This window comes from Halyomorpha halys, unplaced genomic scaffold (genome assembly GCF_000696795.3).
Source record: "Halyomorpha halys isolate HHAL.00 unplaced genomic scaffold, Hhal_1.1 Scaffold684.1, whole genome shotgun sequence".
NCBI lineage: Eukaryota > Metazoa > Arthropoda > Insecta > Hemiptera > Pentatomidae > Halyomorpha > Halyomorpha halys.
This window is the reverse complement of record NW_027109538.1, coordinates 412,547-433,148: the sequence shown is the minus strand read 5'-3', so window position 1 is coordinate 433,148 and position 20,602 is coordinate 412,547. Positions and strand designations below refer to the sequence as shown.

Below are 20,602 nucleotides of genomic sequence, written 5' to 3'. Positions count from 1 at the left end.
ATAGCTATATCTTTATTTTACAATGTTAAAATTTGTTTTAGTGCCAAACTTTGAAAAGAAGCTAAGACTTAGGTAAACAGCTTCCTTCTACCTCAGTTGGGCAAGATGATAATAGGTATGTTATAATTTTAAATAATTTATTCTGAAATGGATTTTTCACTTTTCACATTATTAAACATGATGTGAAAATTATATTTGGGTGATAAACATGATGTAAATATTATAAACATTGACTCGAACCACTATCTATCGGTGCCCCTTCGCCATGTAAGAATATCATAGACATACAATTAAGTGAAGAAACTGAATACAATATACAGAAACTAAAAGACTCTGCTATAAATCAGTAAGTCCACCCAATAATGTCCAGCAGTCTGACTTGGAAAAGATGAGAAGAATGCTATATATGAGAAGAATGCTTGCATATCTGAAGATGATCCATAGGAAGGCATATAATAGTATCTATAGAAGACTAAGAATAAGAAAAGGACTGAAAAAATGATTCAGTAGAGAAAGAAAAGATTCTGGGAAAGGAAATAGATAATCAAGACCTATATACTGAAATAGGAAATCAAGACCTATTGAACCCTGAATGAAATCAGAAAGTTCTGCCTCAAAATAGCAGATACCACTAATCATTTAATCCCTGATCATATGCCTTTAAAGGCATAAATGGTTCTCAAATCATTGTAAGAGAAAAAGTTATAAGACAATCAAGAAACCTCTTAATGAAAAATTGTTCTTATTAGGAATATTAACTAGCAGAATTTATAATTTAAATTTCTGAGGAATCAAACAAAATAATTTATTATAAACATTTTATTAAATTATTTTAAAATTTATAAATATTTGTTATAAAAAGTGAACAATAATATTTTAGGTAAATAAAACATCTATGTACAACAGTAATTAAGCAGATCAGTAAATTTATATAAAGGCAATATGCTTTTGTTTCCCATCAATAATCAAATATATGTTGTTTACCTTGAGTAATCTGAAAAATAAAAGCAGAATATTATATACTCATATAATATAAGCATTCTAATAATAATTAGATTTGGTTATTACAGAATATTCATCATAGATATAATAAGAAAACTTTTGAATGATATATCGCCACTTTAGCTGTGATCAATTTTACAACATATATATACTCCACCACCAACTAGTCCGTAAGCAAGAGGCCAGCTTTCTTTCTCCTGTCTTTAGAAAAATCAATTTTTTTAAAACCGCTCTGATTTACTTGCAATGATTCACGATGTAAATACTTCATTAATAATTGTTATTGCCATAATGTCTTCTTGAATTAACTTGTACTATAATGGTGTTCGAGAAACAACCAAAGTTTAAAACAAGGTGTAGATAGTTGACCGTAGATTAATGATTGGAGAAGTTTGTCGGGGGGGGGGGTGCGGTCAGCAAAGAACAACATAAATAAACAAAACCACGGCATAAAATAAATAAATATGGTTTTGTTTATTTATGTTTTTCTTTGCTGACCGCACTCCCCGACAAACTTCTCCAATTAAAGTTTAAAACATTTCAATCTACTGTAATCAACATTGTAGTAATGCCACAAAACTTCGGAATGATGCATGCCACCATCTTTAAATATTTTAAAATAAATTTGTTTTGGATTCCATATCTTCTGAATGATGAAATTGGTTAGCTTGTTTCGGTTAAATAAAAGAAAATCAACTAATATTAACATATTAAAAACTATTTATACATAAAAATTAACTAATCATACAAAAAGAGGATATCACAACATATATTCCATATATACATAGGTAAGTGAAAGTAAAAGATGACTAATTCAGTGGACAAAAAACTATTTTTATTAAAATGGGTGATCTTTTGCCCATATTACTACTGCTGTTTACTTTTATTTAGGCCAGAAGTTAAATAAAATAATTATTTAAATTACATAAACATATCTGTTAACGCCATGTTTAATTAATTTGTACATATTTTTAAATAGTATTTAGTTAATATTAGTTTTTGGATAATTACATTTATTATTTGTACTGTTTTCTTTGAAATTTTTGTTTATTAGAACAGAAACATATGTATTATATATTTGTATTATAATAATTAAATGTAAAAGTAACAGTTGCTAAGGATTGTTACACAGTTCCTAAAGTGTCGCTTAGCAACAGAACAACCATCTGCATTTTAAATCAGTTGTCTAATATAATTCATTACCAGCCATGCCTGCGTACGCTATGTGTTTGTTTGGACATTTGTATTGTTTTTTTTACTTTATTTAGTTTATTCAAAACTGTAAAAGTATTTTTACAACTAGCGAATGAGATGTAGAAAGAGAGAGAAAAAAAAAAAAGTCATGAAGGTTAAGGTCATCCAATGATGCCTCTCCATTAAAATTGAAATTTAAAAATCAATTTAAGAGGTCCCTATTCCAGCTCCTTCGTAAACGTCGTCTCTTTTCTGGTAAGTCTAGTGTTGATAGTCCTTGAATTAGAGGGTTAGTGTGTGTTGGAAGTGTGTAGTGAAACCGTTTATATAATGATTTAATGGTTGTTTGTACTTTGGGAATTCGTTAGTCTTTGTGTAAGTTCTTGTTAGTGATGTAGGGGGGAGCGCTACTGATCAGTCTTAGTAATTTTGATTGAAACTGTTGCAGTTTCAGTAAGTTAGTTTTTTTGGCATATCCATAAATTTGTGCACCGTAAGTCCCAATTGGTCTGAGAAGGTAAGTATAAATCTTTAGTTTTTCTGAAAGTTGTAATTTTTATCGTTTATTTAAAAGGTGAAATAATAATTTAGGTCTGAAATATAGCTTTTGTTTTGTTATTTTTATGTGGGAGGTCCATGTAAGTCGTTTGTCTAATGTCAGTCCAAGGTATTTTACTTTGTCTGTCTGGGTTAAACTTTGTTCGTTTAGAAAAACAGGAGGACATAGACCACGACGGAGCGTAAAAGTTATTTGAACTGATTTCTCAATGTTTATCCCTGTTTTCCATTTGATACACCATTCATGGATGTGAGCTAGGTGTATTTGTAATCGTTCTGAGGCTTGTGCTGGGTCGCCATGCTTGGCTAAAATGGCTGCGTCGTCGGCATATGTGGCCGTGAGAGTGTGTTCCATTGTGGGTAAATCGGAGGTATACAATGTGTATAATAATGGCGCTAGTATAGATCCCTGCTGAATCCCAGCTTCTGCTGCGAAATATGAGGATAGTGATGAGCCCTGTCGAATCCAGAAGTATCTCTCTTCTAAATAAGACTTTAAGATTAGATAGTAGGTGCTGGGAAGAACTCTTTTTTGTATAGTTAATTGTTACTATTATAGTGCATTATCATACTCTGTGTATTAGTATGACATGTGGTTTAAATAAAAACATTTTGATCATTGCAATAACCAGACCCTGTTTGCCCTCGTTAAGTGCCAGTGTGGCCATTTTGGTTTTCGTACATCTTGACTGTTGATCGTGATAAATAGATAATACAGTCCACTGCGTTTATGAATGTAATTGGGGTAATTAAAAGTTTGAATACTGAATGCATTAAAGAGCCAGGCACAGACATAGGCTCACCAACTTTTGACCAGTTTGAGATTTGCGGCGGTGACCTTCACATCTTAACAGCTAAATATCTTCCTCGGACCTATCCGAGTAGATCATCTTTTTTTCTGTACCGTCATCCAGTATCTTATTTTATATATATCTATTGATTTTGTTTCTTTCATTTCATAATTAGCTTTGCTAATTTATTTTTGCCTAAGGGACCTTTTATTTTGACTTGTATTCATTATTTTATTTTAACTCTTTTATTTTTTATATTTTCTATTGTTGGCCTAACCAAATAAATGTTTATATTATGAGCCAGTTTTTTTCTTTTTCTTTAGAGCTTTCCTTCGTCAATTTGAGTTGACTTTAACAATATCAATAAAGGAATGTAGATATTTTTCACAATTATTTCTACTTATTTTGAAAATATCAATATTACAACTAGTATACAAATAAAATTCACCTCATTTAATTTAGAATGCAATGCCTGTACTGCAATGGAAAATTTAGACCGCAGTTCATGGTAATCATTTTCCAGGTTTGAAATTTCTCTATTAACAGACGAAAGTTCTTCTTTCAACATTTTTTGTTGTTTCTTGAGGTTTTTGGATTTCTGTGTGTATTCACTATAAAACAAATTGAAATAATATTAAATTCTAAAGCTTTTATAAAATTACTAAAACTTAAAACCTCATAAATTCATATACCTCTTTTTTTCATCTAACGTATTCCTATGTAATTCTTCTTCTTTATCTATGATCGAAATCTGACTTTTTAAATTGCTTTCTTCTATAGCACAATTTTTACGAATTTCGTCTAATTCTTCAACACAACGCTCTTTTGCCTTTTGCAATTCTTCTAATTCTTTTTTCGCCTTTTGCGCTGATACTGCCATTTCCCTATAATTCAAAAATTATGATCAACCAAAGAAAAATTGTTTTTTCTTACAAAAATCAATAGCTTCTTAAATTAAATGACTGATATGATAAACTATGAGAATATAAATAAACATACTGAGAAAGACGTAACACTTCCAGTTCTTTAATAATTGGAACAACTCTCCTTTCCATCATATCCAATTGAAGTTGCATTTTTTCTTTAACTTCTTTATACTCCTTTAATTTGTCTTCGAGTTGTTTCTTCTTTTCCAAAACTCCATCTTTATGCTTTAACTTGACATCGAGTTCACGCTTTTCTTCCATTGGATTAACAACTATCTGGCTCTTTAGTGCATCCATTTCACGAGTAACCTAAAAAAAAAATTTTTTAAATAAGAAACAAAATGACTTTAAATAAAAATGTCATTAGCGAAAAATCAATGGATTGGGAGCGAATAAATGCATTGTGTAGAAATATTTTGAAAGAGCTATTAATTTCTCCACTACATTAGAACAACCTTTTTTTCGTTGGTGGAACTCTTCTTATTGAAGTAGGAAATTTGGAGAACACCTACATTAACATTTCATATAAGTGAAGTAAAAAACAAAGTAAATTTTGTAATATGGTTCAGGGAATACAATTTTTTTTCAAAATGTTTGGATTACTTGAAAATATGATTTGAAATGCAGGTATTGTAGGTTATATGAGACGCACTGAGTTCTAATTACTAGGAATTATAATTATTAAATCGGAAGTGGAAAGAGCCACTTCAGCTCAGCGTAATACTGGGTTATCCCAAAAATAAATCGTACTGCGTACATAGATGTCTTCATCTTTGTAAATAAGGGTTGGTAATTTCTTCACTATATTTCCTAATTCTAATGTATGGTTCCTTTTGTCACCCATATTAACCAATAATTTTATTATTTGATTTGCTTCCAAGCATTCAATCAAAATATGTTGAACTTATTGTTTTCTTTTAAAGGGAAAACCCTCATAACTTCTTGTCTCTTTATTTAATCTTTGGACATTTCAGACAACCGTCCATTATCCAGTCCGATCTTAATTATTATTTGTTTTACTTCTTCTCTACATGAGATTTGTCTTGACTTCTAAAATTTGTCATTCTTTTATTTCTATTTGGAGACTTCTATCTACCTGTATAACCCATCTCTTAATGTAACGGTAATAATAATAAACCAGTGAATAACAATTAAAGATTTTTTTATTTACAATTAAATAAGTCATATTCAGGTTACTTACTGAACTAATTTCAAGTTTCAAAGTTTCCGCTTCTTTGTTAACAATACTTAAATTTTCTTCTAGCCTTTGTATGTTTTCCTTCAAGTTAGCATTGTATTTCCTATTTTCATAACATCCATTTTCCAATGATTCTATTTCTATTTTCAGCTGTTAAAAAAAATAAAAATTAATAATTACATAAAACAGTTCACATAAAAGTAAATAGTTGAAGCGTAAATGAACTATATACCTCTTGCCTTCCACTTTGACAGGATTCTAATTCACAAGCTAAATCATTCAGTTCTTTGGCTTTCATATCGATAGTTTCCATAAGGTGATTCTCGATATCTTTTGCTTCCTGGAATTTTCTTATTTCATCATTGTTCGCAGCGACTCGCCTTTCACAGAAATCCATGAAATTCATCACTTTCGACATCAGCATAGCGTTTCTTTTAGGAGCTAAACATAAATAGATTGACCCATGGTCAATATCGCACAAATAAAAAATGTAAATCAGATTACAATAAAATGAAACTTACTTGGTTGAAGCATGTCGAAAAGGTTAATATTTATAAATGGGAATGCGGTGTTTATAGCAGTTATCAAATTAAGTACATGCAGTAGTTCAATACCTTCAGCATATTCAAGTTGATCCAGTTGAGGCTTAAATTAAACATATTAAATTCAGTTTCAAACAATTAAATCATTTCAATAAAAACACTATAATAAAAATGGAAAGAGGAGACTTAAAATAGCTAAATCAAGCAATATTTAAAAGTGGCTAAAATTTAAAAATATGAAACCTGTCACTTCCATCCTCTGTGGTGCCTTACTATCTTATCTATCTATAATATCTTATCTTTAAAACAGACACTTATAGCAAGTATGTCATTATTCGATGCATGACATGTCACAATCCCACAATGGATCATGACACTAAAAATATTATAAGACAATCCTTCCCGGCAAACTCACCCGACTAAACCTCCTTTTTAGGGTCAGTCCTATATCATTTTTCCAGTGAAACCTAAACCTAATAAATCAGTCTTGAGGCAATCCTCCCACCTATACAATTGTCAAGCCCCAGACTTTTACCTGTCAGTTCTGTATTTAGTAACATTTTAAGGAATCCATTTGTTACTAAGCTCTACAACCTTACACGCCTGTCTTATTTGCCTCAATGCTATAACCTGATTTATATTTAATGGGCCATCGCTGCTGGTAATAATCTGAAACTCTGCATTTTGGGCCTGACATCAACTGTAAAGGATCCATTGGGAATTGAAGATCTCTGAGACAAGGTTAAGTCGACAGCTGTCCAATCAAAGCAATAACAATAGCAGCGTAGGTTTAAAAACTATAATCATAATTATAATACTTTGGAACTGCTACAGAAAATTCAATAATACATACTAATCAGGAAGACAGTTACAAAAATAAATAATAATACTTTAAAATATTTTATTAACATCTAAAGTTTACAAAATAAACAACTAAATTCTACATAAAAAAAATTAAACTTACAAGCAATCCTTTGAACATAACAAGATACCCCTACATGTTTGCCAAATAATGGCGAAATCGCACATGCGCAAGCATTTGGATAGGATATTTGGATTGGCTGGTACAAGATGGCCTAAATTTGCAGCCAACCAGTTGGCCAATTTTTGGGCATAAATTAAAGAGTGCTTGCACTGCATCCTCACTTTTTTCCAGTTTACATTGTTTTAGAACTGCCAACAGATGAATTCTTATGCTCTTTGTGTTTTATTTAATTAGAGAATTTCTCCAACCTTCGAATTCTATAATTAACTCTAGTTTAAGATTGTATATTTTAAAATTCTATCGATTTGGTGTAAATACATTATTTTAAATTTTGTCACAAATATATATTTAAGAAGACATTATATGTCTAGATAATTAAATTAAAAAAGTTTCTGATAATAATTCTAGGACGAACGTTGAATTTATAGATTATGTAGTAATATTTCTATTAATTTTTATCATTTACAACCTATATTGCTGATACTTACGTTTCCTTTTTCTTTCGCTTATCTTTATTTTGTTTCTTTTTATAACTAAATTTAAGTAAATCGAATGTAGTAGCCGAAAAAATTAAAAAGAACATAACAAGCAGTGGATACCAACGTATTTTACTTCCTTTGCTTGACAAGCAGTTGTACAAGTCTTGGATTTTCGGCAAGTGGCAAACAGGTAGATCCCGCAAGAGATATATAATTGGAAAACTAGAAATATGAAGCTAAAAGAAGTTATAGACCAAGCTCTCGTAAGCTGTGAGGCTGATTTGTTTTATTAGTAGAAAATGTTTTCAATTGACAGCAGACTTAAAAAAAAAAAAAGCAAATTATATAAAGATGATTAACTATGCCTGAATCATAAGGAGATATTTAGGGCTGCAGTTAAGAAAATAAAACTAGTTATTAAATATTTATTGATTTCCAACATTTTGACTCACAACGGAGATCTTCATCAGGACTAAAATAAAAATATTCTAAGTAAAGTAAACAAACTAACATAAATAAAAATATAAAGGAAGTTAAAGATGAAAAAAATATATTGAATAGCACAATGAAGTAATGAGTTATGAACTGATAAGAAAGAAATTCTATAGACTAACATTTAATACAGCCTCAATATTATTAATTTGTCAGGTCTTTATTAATTACTACACCAGTTAATATATCTACTAGGTTAATTAATAAAATTGTTTGGTAATATATATATTCTTTCTTTTTTATCAGTTCATTATTTATTACTATGTTAGTTAACATATCTTTATTACATTATAATAAAATATTTCTATAAGTTAATTAAAGATATACTTCTTCTATTCATCTTTCACGTTCTTACTATTTTGATTTATGTTAGTTTAATTATATGAATGTCTTTTTATACCTCTACCTTTACATCTGCTTTAAGTTCTTACGTATTAACACTACCGCACCAAAAATTCTGCTAATGCGCCAATAAAGAACTATCTTGTTGTTCGCACACAGCAATCTTCTTGTTCGTACTCGCACGAAGTTATCTTTGGTTTCCTTGTTGCCTTGTTGTTTGCTGCTTTTTGACCCCATTTTTTAGTGCTACAAAAATGTGTACTTGGGATTTGCCAAAAACAGAATGAGATGCAATTTTATTTCTTCAGAAGCGAAATATTTCACCTAAAAAACCTACATTAAGATTCACATACTGCTGGAGTGAGGAGCTGACATTGGTTAAATTTTGTGAAAAGCAGCTTGAGGTATCAGATAAAACTGTTATAGAATGGAATAATTACATGTGTGAATTATGTATCTTGGATATAAATTAAACAAGAAGATAGAAGAACCAAATCGCATTGTGGAAATTGATAAAAGTTTGTTTTCTAAACAAAAAAATAATTGTGACTGAGCATTACCCGAACAGTGAGTGTTAGGTGGTATATGTAGAGGAACAAAAGATTCGTTTGTTGTGACTGTTCCTAATAGAATTGGCTCTACCCTTCTTGATAAAATTATTAAAAACATTCCAGATGGTAGCACAATTTATTCTGACAGTTGGAAAGGTTACCAAACAATTATTGTATTTGTTATATAAAAGGATTCCTACATGCTAAGGTTAATCATAAATACAATTTTATTGATCCTGATACAGGAATTCATACACAAACAGTTGAGAGAATGTGGGGTAGTGCAAAATGGAGGAACAAGAGAAACAGGCGGACAGCGAGACAGCATTAGAAACCTTAATTATCAGAGTTCATTTGGCGACAGCATCAGGTGAAAGAAAATAGACTGTTTTGAATCTATATTAAATTCCATATCGGCCCATTTTCCACTGAAATGTGATTGACAACTTTACATAAATAAAATGTTTTGAATTTTAAAGTGTTTTGATTTTACATAAAGTTTTTTATTCTATAAATCGTTGCAAAAACTTTAGGTGAAGATTGGCGCACTAGTAGAATTTTTGCTGCAGTGGCGTTAATACATAAGTAACCTGTTTTAATTATATGTCACTTTTATACTCTTATATTTGCTTTACCTACTTAGTATGTTTTTACAATGGCCCTCATGAAGACCTGTATTGTAATTCAAAATGTTAGCAATCAATAAACATTTGATAACTATTTCTGTTTTTCTTGACCGCAAACCTGAACATCTCCTATAAACAATTAAATTCAATATGTCATGTTTTGAAGTAAGATAATACATTTTAGAAGAATTCAATTCATATAGACTACAACTCGAATCACTTTATAGAATCTATCAATTTTTGACAGAGGTATATTTTGAGATACACTAATATGATCAATATAAAACAATTGACATAAAAAAAAAAATATGTTTGTTGATGAACATACATATTCTTTCAATTTTTATACTACACAGTTATACATTAGAACCAATACTTACCTTGTTTTTGATATACAAAATCGTTTATAACTACAATATAGCTATGAATTATATAATAAATATGGTGAGAAACTTACCTTTCTAAGATTTTCAGAATCAACGCCAAGTTCAATAAGAACACGACTGTAAAAATCCCTAACAAAAGTCACTGTTGGATTTTTAAGATCATTTATTGACATATTAAAATCAGGAAAGAATGCATGTATTACGTCAACTAATTTTTCCATCTTTGCAATGAATAACTGCTCCGAATAAATATAAAAGTAATTAGTTATGAATAAAAATTGAACAGGTTAATGAAACAACCTCAAACGAACTAAAACAATATTCAAAATTTCACTGTTTACAAGGCGGTTAAACTCTTATCAGGAGCCAATACAATCGATTCGCATATCGAATCTGTAATTGAATTGAATTAATCGATTTACATCTTTATAAAGATTTCTTGGAATTAAAAGAACCCTACAGGTCTTCTACATTCGGAAAGATAGATAAAACAAAGATGGATGTCCAGATTGATCGTGTAGTATAATACTACTGATAGACAACTGAGAAAATTTTAAAATTTGAAGTGAGGGGGGCCACGAATGCTTCATTCATACCATGAATTTCACTTTTTTTCTTTGAAGCAAATACCAAAATAATGGCTGAATAGGTTTTCAGTTTATTACGAATCCGGCATGGGAGGAGGGATTGATTTTTATTTCATGACGGCCCCTCGGAATGAAAACTTAAACTACAGTCCACATGTCAGTGTTATTCAGAGAGGCAAGCATGGCGGACGTACAGTGGTTTCAGCCATTGCCCTGGGATTATATTATTTTCATTACAAAAAAAAAAAAGAAGATTAAATATAAAACTTATAAAAAGTACCAACAAACACCTTTAACCTCCTAACAGCTCTCAGTTGCAACTAGACAATGGTGGAGATGCTAAGGGGCCTATACATGTTGGCCAAGCCAAGGCGAACTCGGACATGCACGAACATGTGGATGGGTGGCTTGTACGAGTTGGCCTAAGCTCGTTGCCGATCCGTCGAGAGTCTGTTTTTGAACACAGATCAAAGGGGTTCGTGAGAGCGCTCGTGTAGCATCTCCACCATTGTTCTTTGTCTAGTTGCAACTGAGAGCTGTTAGGAGGTTGTAGTTAAGTTTTATATTTAATCTTATTTATTTATATTTAATTTTCTTTTTTTTTTGTAATAAAAATAATATAATCCCAGTGCAATGGTTTAAACCACTTATACGTCCGCCTTGCCTCTCTGAATAACACTGACATGTGGATGGTCCGCTCTTTGTTTACCGAGCATTTGTACAGTTCTCCGATTCGTGGCGAACGGCCAACATGTGGATCCGCCTTTAAGATTATAAGATTTTCATAGGACACTATTATGTTTCTTCTACTACACGAGCGCTTTCACGAACCCCTTCTGTGTCCAAAAAACCGACTCTCGACGCCGCGGCAACGAGCTTAAGCCAACTCGTACAAGCCACCAATCCACATGTTCGCGTATGTCTGAGTTCGCCTTGGCTTGGCCAACATGTAGTCCCCTTTAGATAAGAATAGGTTTGTAATTTCTAGATAAATATATAGTTCCTTGAAAATGTAAATTTAGGTGGCAGCCGTTTTAGGTAAGTTACGAAAACAGAAAAAAAAATTAAATTAGGACTTTGTTTTACTACATAATTGTTTTGCAAAATATGAAATTAAAGGAAGAATGTGCGGGTGCGGTTAAATAAAAACTGAAATAGTGATTAAACTATTTATATTGAGCCTACGTTTCGCTCCACCTTGCAGGGCTTCATCTGGGCTAAAAAAGATACTAACACTTAAATGATGTAAACATAAATGAACAAAGTAAATGAAATGTTAAAAAGGTATACAATGAAACGTAAAACTTGAATAAATAAATCTTAGTGTTCCTCTTCTTAACCTACTCCACCTCTTTTTCAGTAAGGTCCCTTCCTTATAAGACCATTATTTCTAACAATATACAAAAATCCTTACGATCCACTATTCCTACCTTGCGTCTTCAAGTCTAGGGCTAAGTCTAAGCTAGGACTAAGTCTAGGGCTTAAGTCCCACAATAAAATTTCCTATCTTTTTTCCAATTTAAAAGACCTTATTCCTTTTTTACACCGTTCCAATGTAGTTTACTGGATTCCTTGTTTTATCCCATGTTGTAATTCTTTCTAAATCGGCGAAATTAAGAATCAACTTAAAAACCGTATTTTCCAGAACAAAACTTTAATCAACTCCTGTAACCCATTTTCCTCTAAATTTTCAGAACACGCTTTAAACCTCAATCATTCTTTTAACTTCGATGTTACCCATAATTCTTCTTTTCTCTTGGTTCTGCATTTCATAATCCCACTTTCCTGTCATGTCTTTTACCTGGTTTTATATTTTAAATTCTCACCCCCATACTTAATTTAATTTTATTACATTATATTTAATATTTACTATCCGTTCTTTTTCTTCTATATTTATGTATCTTATTTTTAATTTATATTTATATGTTACTTCCAACTTAAGTTTACTTATATTAATTACTTTATTATTAATGTTTCTATTATATAATTTACACACCTCTGTATCCCTATTTATTTTGTATACTGTATTTTCTTCATCATATTATGTTTATTGTAATAATTATTCATTTACTGTGTGATCTATCCGGGGATATTTATCATTTTTATTTAATAAACAATTTCTCCCTCCCCCCGCTATTATGTATATTATCATTTAATTTTATATGTTTAATATTTTCTTTAATTTTCTATACTGTTTGCTTTACGATTATTTTCAAATGTAACGTATTTTAACTGACAATCCTTACTGTTCTCTATAACATCCTTCCGTCAAAACAGTACAATTTCGCTCTGACTTCTAGACTGAAAGGTACGTTGATTTTATTCGTATCCCCCTTTTTCCATCTCTTAGTTTTTACTTTATTTTATATTTCTTCTTTTTATCTGTCTATAACCTCTTATAATTCTTATTTAATTTTTACATTTCATTGTATACCTTTTTAATTTTTCATTTACTTTGTTCATTTATGTTCACATCAATTAAGTGTTTGTATCTTTTTTTAGCCCCGATGAAGCCCTGCAACGTGGGACGAGTAGTTTAACCACTATTTGAGTTTTTATTTGACCGAACCCGGACCATATTTCTTTTATTATTACACACGGTCAATCATAGATCTTCCGAAACATTTAATGTATGATTACATACACAGAAAAAAAGGTAAGTGACGAATCTTTTTATCTTATAACTTTTGAAAATAAAGCATGGGTTTCGGTTCCTCATTTCTTCTGTATTCAAAATACAAAGTCAAATTTTAGTATCAAAAATTGATTTCTTTAGCCTCTTTGGACCATTGTGCAAGGTAACATCATAAATACTGTTGAATAAAAATCACTTGATATCGTCATTTGTTTGTTGAAACTGTTTCTATTACGAGGTTGCTATAAGTAAATATTGATTTGAAACCTTGCATATAATGATAAAATGTAATCATACGATACTATTTAGCTTATATTGATTAAATTTTCAAAATCATGCATATGGTCCAAGCTTTCCTAAAATTTCAAAAATAAATCGCGATCACAAAAGGAGTTTGGTTGAGAGTTGGAACAAATGCTTTTTTGGAATGCAACTGGAAAGATTGTGAAGGTAACCTTTGCCAAATAATGGACAAGAACAAAGAAGCATGAGGATCTCTCCGTAGATTCATTTGCAACTACAAGAAACGTTCCAGAGCTATTTGGAGTTGTAGAAAGCCAGTTTTAAACTGCATTGCGCTAATCACGTCCTGGAGCAGAATCTATCGATTTATCTGAAGATGGGTTCGTAAAACTTTACATTATGAAGTTTTAAACTAAATGACTTGATTGATTCACTTTTATCATAGCTATTATTGTACCATATGGCCATCTTTGTAGTAAAACGTTTGCATTACAGGGAAGGATATTTTGTCCGTCATACGGAGGAGTCCGTTAAGAAGGAGTAAATATAAAAATAATACAATTATGAACATCTCGTCGCTTAAGCTATGATACGTTGAAGTACGAAATAATTAATATGACTTTTAAAGAGAGAGAAATGCTTTATTCATCCATGCTGCCCAAATACATCGGGATGCTACATTACACAGCATATCTATCAATCTGTGATTATATTTACCATGATATAATAAAAAGAAAGAAAACAATCCCTCTCCCTCCCCCCCCCCCACAGTTTCCTTTTACAATCAATTCTAGTCTACACACTAAATACAAATATTTCAATTTATTCCTTTTTTCCTTCCCTTTCTTGTTCCTTCCACTTCACCATTTCGTTCCATTTCACAATTTTTATTTTATTTGATCTACAAATTCAATCTCCCCAATCCATTTTCTCAGATCCTCTCCAGTTATTATCTATTAAACAAATTCATCAATAGACAGCAATGTGAAATCAAACCAGAGAACTAATAGTCATAGCTGTAGATCATTTTACAGAAAAACAAATAAATAAATAAATTTTACCAAAACAAAACTAATATATAGATTTAAAAGGAAATATAATAAAAAAGTTGGTTAAAAGAAAAACTTGAATGAATAAATAAGGTAAACAATAAATAAGTTAAAACATACAAATCGACAGGTCCACATACTAAAAGAAAGAAATATTAAAAAAAAATGAAGGCGTCAATCTAGTCAATCTAAGCATAATTTTTTAGAATAGATATATATTTTTTTCTGATCTTATGAATTTTTTTAAGAACGATGCATTTGTTTTTTTAAATGCATATTTTCTTCGAACTTACAAGGTACATCTACACGTTTGCAAACTTGTGGATGGATTATTTGGAGAGGCTGGTATAAGTTTTTTAGATGGACTAGTTGATTTTTTTTGGGCACAAATCCAAGAAGGCTTGCAAAGTATCCATACGTTTGTGTTCAGTTATCATTGTTGTAGCACAGATACGTATTTACGATTTCTGTGTTTTAATAAATTAAAGAGTTTCTCCAACCTTCAGATTCAATAATAACTGCATTTTATGCTGGATTTACACATTTGCCGCTTTCCAAAAATCCAATACTTGTACAAATGTTTGATAAACAAAGATAGCAACTAACGTCGATATCCACACATTTGTTTGGTTCTTTTTGAATTTTTTCGGCTATTGCCATCAATTTACTCAATGTTTTTTATATAAAGAAAAAAAATAAAGAAAAAACGCAATATAGGTTGTAGATGAAAAAAAAAATCATATAAATAGTACCTATAACCTATAAATTCAATCTCCGTAATAATCTTAAATGTTTATCAGAAACTTTTTAATTTAATTACCTAGACATAAAATGTCTTCATAAATATATATTTGTGTAATTCTGGAAGATTGTTGATATTCCATTCATTCTTCAATATTTATGTAATGTTATTTATAATTGTATAAAAATATATATATATATATTGTATAAAAAGATACAAACATTTGGATAATCTACCCATTGATAGAACTCCCAAAAAAATAATTCAAAATGTTCGTTGGTATACAGTTTTCAGATTATAATAAAAAATTTAATTAAATGATCCCTAAATAAAATTTAACGTTAAGATGGAGTCTCCGTTATAGAGTGTGTCCGTTGATAGAAGTTTCACTATATTTATATTCTATTCGTAACCGACTTAATTTATTTTGTTGGATGTACACGGATCTTGGTATTAAAGACAGGAACCCTCCTAATCCAGAGGCAATGTAGTGAAGCACGGACGGTTCCGCCCTCCCTACCTGAGGCGAGGATCCCCTCCTGTGTTCTGTTCGCGGCTCAGTCTTCGGGAATCCTGCGGGTGAACAAGAGGTCCTTCGGCGAGCACAATCAGGTAGGACAAAGCTCATTGCAACTCTCAGATCTAGAATAATGTAACAGAATGCTCGAAATTTTATAAAACATTTTTTCATTTTAAATACAAATCCCACTTGGTATTTAGAAAATTTGGCGTTAGAGCCTTTTTACTGGAACAGTCATTGATAACAATTGGTTTAAATATGTGAAACATAATCATATATATATATAAGGTTTTCAAAAATATAAATATATTATGGGTTTTGTAAAACAAAAATAATTTTCCAAAGCAGGTTAAAATACAAAATATACTTTACAGAAAATTCTTTCGATTCGCCCTTCTTATAGGATTCCGATCCTACTTATACAATAAATATGAGACCAATTTGAATCTGAGTAAATTTTTACAAGAAATAAAGAGCTTAAAATGTTTAAATACACCCAAACTAATATGATGGACTTGATCATTTCACAAGTTCCAAATGTTTAACATTGTTCGTTAAATAAAATAAAATATAAACAATTGAATGTTTTTCAACAATAAGACTCCAATTCTGACTTTATTGAGTAAAATCTACTTTATGGTTAAATAAAATTCAAATTCTTGACTTTCGAAGTAAGTTATTTCTTACTTTTGTTCATCATTACTTTATTTTAGGTTAGAGATCCCTCTAAAAAAGTTATTTTTATTTTATTTACTTTAATTTAATTATTTACATTTGTTGTTTACTTATTTTGCTATAATTTAACTCAATTATCCTCTAACGTTTATTTTTCGATGTGCCTATATTATTTTATTATTATTCATTTTAGTTAATACTTATTTCTTTATTTTTTGTTTGATATTTATTTATGGTATCATCAAGTATTCACCACTATCGTTATAATTATTATTCTTAGTGTGACAGCTTGTTTTATTTAAATAAAAGTTTAATAAATAAATAAAAAATATTACAACAGCAAGACAATATAATAACAGAGTACACAAACAAATAATGCAACTAATAAAAACAAATATAACAAGTTACTCTCTGTAAAAAAAAAAAAAAAAAAAATGTAAACATTAAATAGATAACTTCATTTAATAAATAAAAATAATAATAAAGGCCTAACAAACCCGAAGGTTCGATGCCGATAGAACCAATCGCTCTCTGCATACATCTTTCCAGTGATGACCCTCCAAACCTAATTCTACTAAATCAGGTTTAACGCAATCCTCCCATTTACGTTTTAGTCTACCTCTCGGACGTTTACCCGTTGGTTCAGTGTTTATTAACATTTTAGGGATCCGCTCGTTAGGAATGCTACGAATATTTTATGTAATCCTTTATTTTTGAAAACCTTAAGGCGCTGTTCATCTTTTAGTGTTAGATGCATCCATGCATCCATAAAAAAAGTGGGAAGGATAATAGTTTTGTAAATTCTAATCTTTAAGTTTTTCAATAGAAGGCGAGCTAAGCAGTTTCGAAATTGAAAAAAAAAACAAGCATTCCCCTCCTTCAACCTAGGCTTTTATTTCCTGATCAATTTCGTTTTTTCTAGTTGCCGTAGAACCTAAATACTTATACCTGTTTACCTGTTCAAACGTATTTCCTCCTATATCTATATCACCGAAATTGCTCGCGTTTCTACTGCTAACCATGTATTTCGTTTTATCCGTATTTATTTCAAATTAGATATATAAATTTATATTTAATAAATAAAATTAAATAATATTAGAATAATAGAAAATAATGTATAATATAGAGTATAAGAAAGCAATTTTAAACATAATTTAAAAATAAATAAAATATAAATATAAAGCTTAAAAAATCTATAATATAAAAAACATATATGTTTAGTTAGAAAATATAAGTACTACAGAAAAATTAATTAAATCAAGTTACAAATAAATAAAATTTTCGATTTGTTCAAACATTTCAAATATAAGAAACGTCTTACCTCACGTCAAATTTATATACTTTCAGTTTTGACTCAAATGATACTTTGTTAATAATTAAGGCAATTCATAAGAAGAATTCTTATCATTAGATGTTTTAATGCTAAAAAAATCCGTTTTAAATTTTGCAGTCATAACCGTTTTAGAGGGAATCCATTAAATAAGATCTGCCTATGGGATTTTTTTTTTCATTTAAATACCAATATTGTATCGTGTCATGAAATAAAAAAAAAATAAAAATCAGTAAAAATGTCATATAGTGAAAGTATTGTTGAAATATATATATTATTGATCTAATATGGGTTACTAAGCGGAGAAGTTCTTCCCTTGACTTCCAGAAAAACTGTTACTATCAATATTTTATAATAAACAAGTTTATTGAGGTTATTATTTTTTTTTTTAGTGGGAGTCATTTTTAATTATTAAATATTAATCAAAATGATCCTGGGAAGAACATTTGAACCACTATAATACCCATTTTTTAAAAAAATAATATCCTATAACAACAAAACATTTTCAATTCCTAAAATATATTAAAATATATGATTACATATAATCTAATTGTAATTATAGCATGCATAATTTACAGTATATGCATAATTTAATATATTAATTTACTAACTATATCAATTGTAATTGTAACTTTGTGTTGTAAAATGTAAATTGTAATTGTAACTTTCTCACTCTCACTCTGTAATTGCTACTTTGTGAATTTGTGAATTGTTTTCTACTAACTTTGTAATTCCAATGTAAATAACCCTAGTGGTCGAAACACTTAATAAAATAAATAAATAAAACTATAGCCAAATTATTAATATATATCTTCGTATATACAACTCATGAAATATTTTGTTTATGACAAAATGATTGTAGCAATGAATATTTTATTTTTAACATTAAGGTTAACGCAGGAGTAAACAGAAAGAATTATTTTAGTCCACATCTTGTAAAAAGTGAAAATGTAATGGCGTCTTGCGAAAGACGAGTTGTTCTATTGAATGGTGATATGTTTGTTTCATCATTTTTTTCCTGTTTTGACCAACCATTATTTTTCTCATCGATTTATGAAAGATTGATTTATGTAAAACAAATTTTTCAGGGATTAAAATATTTCTTTCATAACCATAAAATTGTGTTATTTTATTATGTCAATAAAATTTATACATTAAACTTCAATTTTCTTCGTTCAATTTTTTGAGACTAAAATTATTCCTCCTGTAGAATCTGAAACTGTTATGAAAAACTTTTATTTGAAAAGATTACTGGATAAAACATTTAAACAGTTAATTGATAATAAATTATTTTTGAAAATAAATTATGATTACAGTTGATAAAAGTTATTGGGTTACTTGTATTCTTATTTTTTAAATATAGTAATATTTGGTAACAGATAATTAAATTTTTATTGATAGTTACTAAATATGACTTCTGTTTTATTCGACGGACATCGTGCATATATATATATATATATATTACGGTACTGTAGATTGGTTTTCCGGTTCCCAGGAGCGATGGATCTTGAAAATGAGGTATAAAATTTCACGAAAAAGTGACAAATATCAATTTAAATTCTTAAATTTTAACTGTAACTTCAATAAAATTGTTTGAGGCTTCAGAACTATGATAAAGGTTAGTCAGCGAATCGAAACGGTTCAAATTAAGTTTTATAGATTTGGACACGGACATTAATACCTAAATACGTTCTCGTGGAACGTAAATTGGGCCCTATTATTTAAATCCCAAAAATAAACTGATTTTGAGACAGCGCACGAATTAGGTAAGGTTCAAATCTCATTCAAAGGCCACTGCACCATGGTTCCTATGGCACCAATGAACGAAGGGCCAATCAAAGTCGATTTTTAATTTTAATGGCTCAAATTATTCAAATAGATCCCGAGAATTTTCAAAACAAGTCCTGCCAATTATAGCATCAAATTTGTATGCTAAATAGATTTCCAATTTTCATGTCTCAATTTATTCAAGTATCTATCTTTTAAATAGTTATAAAATTTTTTTTTTTAAATTTTAATTTGTAATATTACTAATATTAAATATTATCAGTATTATTTATTTTATGTTCTCTTTCTTTTTTCTCAAATATTTTTTTCATTACAAAGTCATTGATTTTATTATTAATTGGATATATATGATTTTTTTCTCTTTTATTCTTTAGTTACATAACTATTAATATATATATTTTTATTTATATTTATTTGTTATGATTATAACATAGTTTTATATTTATATCATTACAACTACAAAATAGATATGTGTGTCTTTTTTACTAGACTAATCTCCCCCTTTCTTCCCTTATTATCAATTATCAAAAGAAAACCAACTGTTATAATAGCCATGTAATGCTCAACGGATCGATCTGGTAATAAATTAAAAAAAACTAAATAAAAGTACAAAGTAAACAAGAGGATATTGAAGTTGAAGCGAGTTACAATATTGAATTTTTTATTTCCATATTTTTCGACCCACATTTCAGGATTTTATAGGAGTAAATTAGGAAAGAATAAAAAACCGATTAGACACTTTTGGATACAAAGCAAATATGATAATTGAAATCTTAATCATAGATTTGTGCCTAATCATCACTTCTTTGTTCCGTCTTTATTCTGATAAAGAACTCCATTTGGGTCGGAACAGCATAAAAAATGTTCAATTATATGATTCATGATGATTGCATTTCGATCATGTTTTGTAATCTGTCCTCTTTTGTGGTCCTAGGTCTCCCGCTGTTTTTGTTTTTTTTAA

At 29.5% G+C, this 20,602-nt stretch overlaps 2 protein-coding genes across 6 annotated transcripts in view; one reads left to right on the top strand and one right to left on the bottom strand.

Annotated features, from left to right (window-relative positions):
• Positions 1–803: 803 nt before the first annotated feature.
• The window catches only part of LOC106685352 (kinetochore protein Nuf2), a 56,087-nt gene continuing 36,288 nt past the window's right edge, over positions 804–20,602 (bottom strand). For 2 of the 5 annotated variants that reach the window (XM_014427959.3, XM_067047726.1), the window contains 7 exons: positions 6,191–6,314; positions 5,902–6,110; positions 5,673–5,819; positions 4,545–4,780; positions 4,238–4,429; positions 3,994–4,156; positions 804–994 (listed from right to left, as the gene is read on the bottom strand). In XM_014427959.3, coding sequence (XP_014283445.1) covers positions 959–994; positions 3,994–4,156; positions 4,238–4,429; positions 4,545–4,780; positions 5,673–5,819; positions 5,902–6,110; positions 6,191–6,203 — 996 coding nt within the window. In that variant the 5' untranslated portion in view covers positions 6,204–6,314 and the 3' untranslated portion in view covers positions 804–958. Of the gene's footprint in view, positions 995–3,993; positions 4,157–4,237; positions 4,430–4,544; positions 4,781–5,672; positions 5,820–5,901; positions 6,111–6,190; positions 6,315–7,175; positions 7,373–9,699; positions 9,823–10,143; positions 10,423–20,602 lie in introns of those variants that run through there. The other 3 variants (XM_014427957.3, XM_067047725.1, XM_014427958.3) reach the window with 3 other exon arrangements.
• Positions 15,813–20,602, top strand: part of LOC106685353 (uncharacterized) — a 58,143-nt gene continuing 53,353 nt past the window's right edge. Inside the window, exon 1 of the mRNA XM_014427962.2 lies at positions 15,813–15,940. The gene's annotated coding sequence lies outside the window, so the exon portion shown is untranslated. The remainder of the gene's footprint in view (positions 15,941–20,602) is intronic.